Below are 6,021 nucleotides of genomic sequence, written 5' to 3'. Positions count from 1 at the left end.
TATGTTGCCCTACAAGTCGCTGTCTTGTGTGTCTTATGCCACTAGGTGCCCTCAGAGCCTGTTCCCAGCGCTCTCCCTGGCAGCGGGCTGTTGTTGCATTACTCCCAGGAGAATTCGCACAATCACAGTGACTGCTCCGAGGAGTTCAGGCAACAGCTTCCATACAAAGAAGATAAATCCCAAATTCCTTTGGAATCTGATTCTGTAGAGTTCAATAATGCTATCAGTTATGTGAATAAAATCAAAACACGGTTCCTTGACCATCCAGAAATTTACAGATCCTTTTTAGAAATTCTTCATACTTACCAGGTAAACTCTTCCATATAAGATGTTGTGGGTTTGCACTGTAGCTGTTTGAGTAGCTGTTGTCAGCTGGAATGTCTGCCTGTGGAACAGGCGTGTGCAGTTCCCAAGCATTAGCCTTAGTCCAACAATTGCCTCAGAGATACCCACATGAAATGCCAGAAGTGAGAAGACTGTAGAACCTTCCAGGGTCTGAGGTGTAAAGGGGTCATAACTGGATCTATCTTACCCTTTGGCTGATGTAGTGCTACTTGGATGAACTGTAAGAACCTGGGGCTATCTGATAGTTATTACAAGTGTGTGTAGCACAGGGGGGTTGGGCTGTTATGGGTTTTCTTGCAGAGTGAGGTCTGGTTTTGACTGTTTCACATCTGTGTGGACCTTTTCAGAAAGAGCAGCTGAACACTAAAGGCCGACCCTTTCGAGGCATGTCAGAGGAAGAAGTGTTCACTGAAGTGGCAAATCTCTTCAGGGGACAGGAGGATTTGCTTTCTGAGTTTGGACAGTTCCTCCCAGAGGCTAAAAGGTCTTTGGTATGTGTAAGCTTGGAACATGGCAGAATATTGAACACTCTCTGTTTGTATGTAGAATACATAAAGGAGCTTTAGGAATGCAAAACATTATGGAAAAACATACAGCCAGTAGTTCAGTTTTGCTCCTTTTGGTTGAATGTTGCAGCACAGGTGACTTAACTACATGCTCAGTGTCCTGTTCAGATATGTAGGGTTCTTTAGTTGCATTGATCAAGAAGAGAACGTTGAAATCATCATTTATTCACTTCAGTTCACAGGAAATGGACCATGTGAAGTGAACAGTGTCCAGAAAACTGAGCATGAGAAGAATCTGGAACACAGCAAAAAGCGATCCAGACCACTGCTGTTGCGCCCCGTTTCTGGCCCTGCAAAGGTATCTTTTAGCAAGTACAAACTTAGAATAACTTGATGTTACTCCTTGGATTTAGGTAATTGCTTAGATAAAGTTGTAATGAGTAACATCCTTGAGGTGTTAGATACAAGAAACAAAATCTCAAGGTTACTTTTTAATTCATAATTACTGGAGAAAAAGGGAATGTTTAAATGTGCTTAAATGTGTGTGGTAACACTGAGTACTAAGTATCAAGACCTTCTGTACCAAGTATTGGCCCTGGAAAGGGACAATTTAGTGCTTCTACAAAGAAATCTCTTTGTAATTCTTTCTCAAGTGATTCTTTCTGGTTGCTGTTTCTTCTCCCTAGCTGGGAGTCATTTGATTGCTGTGGAGGACTTGAGACAGCTATGCTAGGTCAATACAGAGTTTCAGCCTTGCAGAGAGCTGGTATATGTCAGTGGAGTGGAATTTGATAACATTTCAGTATAACTGCTGTTCTTTTAACAGAAGAAGATGAAACTACGAGGTACCAAAGATCTGTCAGTAGCGACGGTGGGAAAATATGGAACACTGCAAGAGTTTTCCTTCTTTGACAAGGTCAGCATCTGACCTGTTCTTACATTCTGTGGGCTTGCTTACAAACCCGTTATATGGTTATTACTTGGTTGGTTTTGCATACAATCTGTGTGTCAGCACTTAGCAACTGCCTGACTTGGAGTGGTACAGAAAGACAGGCCAAGGAAAGAGAGAATAGATGGGTTTGAAAGATGAACAGAGACCAATAATTAACCTTTTCCTGGATGCTTGTCTCCTGCAGACATGTTTTTATCTGTTTTTCAATGATGTTTCCTCATGGTACTATCTGTAGTTACAAGGTTATTGTTTGAAACTGGGCATTTTTGTACATACTCTCTTTTCGCGTTGCAGTGTAGACAGGTTTGTCGCTGTACCCACGCTCCAGACTACTTAGAATATGAACTAAACAAAAACAGAGCTCAACTGATCTGATCATTTCCCTCCAAACTGTGCTGCAGGTGCGTAGGGTGCTGAAGAGTCAGGAAGTCTATGAAAATTTTCTCCGTTGCATTGCTCTTTTCAACCAGGAGTTGGTCTCTGGCTCCGAGTTGCTCCAGCTGGTTACACCATTTTTAGGGTAAGTTACTGTCTTCTCTGTGTTGTGCTTTTAAGGTCTTAACTCTGTTACTTTTTGGTAGACGCTGTGATCTTGGCTACTGAAGGTTTGGATTTAACTTCAGAAATACCTCCTAGGTAGCAGGCAAGAAAGGGAAGGCTAATCCAAAAAGAGGAGTAATAAAATCTGAACCTTTTCATGTATCTACACAATTCTTAAAGACCATTTTGAGGAGGATATTTTCCTCCGTGCATCCAGTTGAAAGCTGCACAAGCAACAGGCTACCTGATGTATTCAGTCACTGGGGACAGAGAATCTCATGAGTTCTGGAGGGTGGTCTCTGTTCACACTGCTTGTTCTAATCTCTCAAAGGATGATACAGGTATAAACATGAAACCTCAGAACAAAGCTGTGAAAAGCATAACCAGTTCTAGCTCTGATGTGAGCCCTCTAGTGCTGTTTGGCTTCCAGCAGAAGAGGGAGTCTCATGGCAAGGATCAGTGACTCCCTAGTCAGTTAAGGGGAGTATTTGTGAAGTTCTGGAGGGAAATTCTTTTCCTGCCTTGAATCAAAAACCCCCATAAAATAATTCAGAGAGAAAGATAACAGAGGTAAAATGGTGGTGAAATATTTTTCTCTGCAATGCTGGTTCTATTTTCTCCTTCACTTCTAAGACTGTTGAGCCACCCTAAAACTGTCAGAGTGAAGTAACAAAATACACTTACCTGTGTTTTTGAAGGAAATTCCCAGAACTCTTTGCACAGTTCAAGTCCTTCCTTGGTGTGAAAGAGCTTTCATTTGCTTCTCCACTGAGCGACCGCTCTGGGGATGGAATGAGTCGGGAGATTGATTATGCTTCCTGCAAACGCATCGGATCAAGCTACCGGGCTCTCCCCAAAACCTATCAGCAGCCAAAGTGCAGTGGAAGAACAGCCATTTGCAAGGAGGTACTTTGGGATCAACCTCTTCAGCCCCCAAACACACACTGCACCTGCAGAAATTGAAGTGGGGTTGTTAGTGCTACAGCTTCTGCACATGAATTCCCCTCTTGAATGTCAATGAACCACCTTTAACCTCACGTCAGTTATTCATCCAATTCATTGAAATCAGACTATCCACTAATTTTATCTAAGCCCATCTCAAGTTCAGTCCGTAATGTCTTTTGGGGTGGTGTGCATACACACATTATTCCTAGAGACAGAAAAGGATGTTAAATAGCCTGAGATCAATTTTCTAGCAGTGGACAAATAATGGCCTTTAGAAAGTTTCCGTCCTGAAAGAGCACCGTGAGCCAGTGGCTCAGGCACTGTTCTCACTGAGAGCAGATATCTGCAGCACCGGTGCTCCCACCTCTCGCTGTTGCTGGCAAACATGCCTCCTTTACTTACAGTTGCTGATTACTCCAGGGTGATCTTTGTGGTTTGTGAGATGATCATGAAGGTGCTTTCTGAGCAGGGCCCTGGCACAGTTCCACACAGACCTCTCATCATCTGTGGAGCAGTCACTGCAGTGACTCATGAACTAGGTCTGAAACATCCCATAGGAACTCGGGGAGGAACTGTGCAAAAAGAAACAGGAGAAGTATCAGACCTCGTGAGAACAGCCCTGGGCTCACAAGGCTCTGTTCAATGTCATGTCTTTGCGCTGTTGCAGGTGTTAAATGATACGTGGGTTTCATTTCCATCCTGGTCTGAAGACTCCACTTTTGTCAGCTCCAAGAAGACTCCTTATGAGGAGCAGTTGCACCGCTGTGAAGATGAACGGTTTGAGGTATCTCCACTACTGAGCTCTTTTCTGCCTGTCTCCTCCTCAGGAAGCAAAACTTTTAGCTCTGATTCTGAGTGAATTAATTGGTGGCCAGTTGCTGAAAGTTCTATTTGTGTTTGTTGGTTTGAGCTTAGAGTTTGGTGTTTTCCACTTGCCTGGAGTCTAATAGTTCTTTCTGGGCATGAATCCAGTTCTGTAAAGCCTGTTACCTTTGGGAGAACTGGCAGAGGTGTATTTTCCAGTAAGAAACCTTTGCTGATGCTTCTTAGCTCCACTTTGTGAGACTGGAGCACACGTCACAGACCTGGTGCCACTGGTCTCTGTTTTCCTGCTATGCCTGTTCTTACGGTGTGTCTTTTGTGAACTCTTTCACAGTTGGATGTTGTCTTGGAGACCAACTTAGCCACAATACGTGTGCTGGAGAGTGTGCAGAAGAAACTGTCACGACTGACTCAAGAGGATCAGGAGAAATTTCGACTGGATGATTGCCTGGGAGGAACATCAGAAGTGATCCAGCGCAGAGCCATCTACCGCATCTACGGTGATAAAGCACCAGAGATCATTGAAAGTCTTAAGAAAAACCCTGTTACTGCTGTTCCTGTTGTTCTTAAGAGGTAATTCCCATTCTCCTGTGTTCATCTGGGTTCTTTTAAGAAAGTGAGAGAGAATTTTTAAGGCAACTGTTTTCTGTAGATGTTTTTTTCAAAGGACAGCTCATCCTCAGTGCTGGTGCTTTTATTTCTTTCTTTCTTTATTGCTTCCAGCAATACTGACACGTTTCTTTTGCATCACAGTTGGCTACGTTAGAAATACTTTGTATGTCTTACTGTGCTTGTCTCTTTGAACTGAAGTACGTTATACATTTGTGCAGATTGAAAGCAAAGGAGGAGGAATGGAGGGAGGCCCAGCAGGGCTTCAACAAGATTTGGAGGGAGCAGTATGAGAAAGCCTACCTGAAATCCCTCGACCACCAGGCTGTCAACTTCAAACAGAATGACACCAAAGCTTTGCGCTCCAAGAGCTTGCTGAACGAAATTGAGAGTGTCTATGATGAGGTGTGTGTGTTAGTGACTAATCCACCCTGGATGTCCTTTGTTTATGGTAGTATCTAGATCTTTATGTAGTACCTAGGACCTTGTTGAAGTGGTAGTGTTCTGAAGAGTTCTCAGTCAGAGATTACTGTCCCAAGCAGAGCATTAATACTGCCTTATTTCTTCTGGCAGGAATGGCTCTTGAGCATGGATTGGAAGGATCTTTATCTATTTGTCTCTTGATTACAGCATCAGGAGCAGCATTCAGAGGGGAGAAGTTCGTCCACAAATGAGCCTCATCTTATCTTTATCTATGAAGATAAGCAGATTTTGGAAGATGCAGCATCTCTTATCAGCTATTATGTAAAAAGGCAGCCCACTATCCAAAAGGAGGATCAAGCCACCATCCGGCAGATAGTACATCACTTCATACCTGAGCTGTTTTTCTCTCAGCCCCCTGAGCACAGTATTTCTGAAGAATCAACAGATGAGGACAGAGAAAACCATCAGGGGCAGAACCTGGATACTCCTGAGCTACGCAAAAAACACGTGCCTGGGCCTCCAAGCAGTCCTTTGGAGGCAAAAGCAACCTTCTGTGATGTTACAGCTGCTGAGCCCCACAACACTTTGGATGATGTTTACAGCCTGTTCTTTGTCAATAATAACTGGTATTTCTTCCTCCGCCTTCACCAGACTCTGTGCTCGAGGCTCCTAAAGATTTATCGTCAAGCTCAGAAGCAGCTTCTAGAATATCGGACTGAGAAAGAGAGAGAGAAACTCCTCTGTGAGGGAAGAAAGGAAAAAACCAACGATCCAGCCATGGAACTGAGGCTGAAGCAACCAAGTAAGAATAATGCGGGACATAGTCCATTCCTTATGCTCTGATTCTTAGCACTTGGTTAGAGGTACCTGAGTAACTGA

General features: G+C 43.6%; 1 protein-coding gene across 1 annotated transcript in view; it reads left to right on the top strand.

The window, feature by feature from the left end:
* Positions 1–6,021, top strand: part of SIN3B (SIN3 transcription regulator family member B) — a gene marked incomplete at its 5' end in the record, with an annotated part of 11,733 nt that overhangs the window by 2,344 nt on the left and 3,368 nt on the right. Inside the window, 10 exons of the mRNA XM_010011842.1 lie at positions 46–309; positions 693–836; positions 1,087–1,209; positions 1,678–1,767; positions 2,205–2,323; positions 3,042–3,249; positions 3,956–4,072; positions 4,445–4,683; positions 4,941–5,124; positions 5,350–5,944. Coding sequence (XP_010010144.1) covers positions 46–309; positions 693–836; positions 1,087–1,209; positions 1,678–1,767; positions 2,205–2,323; positions 3,042–3,249; positions 3,956–4,072; positions 4,445–4,683; positions 4,941–5,124; positions 5,350–5,944 — 2,083 coding nt within the window. The remainder of the gene's footprint in view (positions 1–45; positions 310–692; positions 837–1,086; positions 1,210–1,677; positions 1,768–2,204; positions 2,324–3,041; positions 3,250–3,955; positions 4,073–4,444; positions 4,684–4,940; positions 5,125–5,349; positions 5,945–6,021) is intronic.

This window comes from Nestor notabilis, unplaced genomic scaffold (assembly GCF_000696875.1).
Source record: "Nestor notabilis isolate BGI_N333 unplaced genomic scaffold, ASM69687v1 scaffold29033, whole genome shotgun sequence".
Taxonomy (NCBI): domain Eukaryota; kingdom Metazoa; phylum Chordata; class Aves; order Psittaciformes; family Psittacidae; genus Nestor; species Nestor notabilis.
The sequence above is the reverse complement of the archived record's forward strand: the minus strand, read 5'-3'. Positions and strand labels throughout refer to the sequence as shown.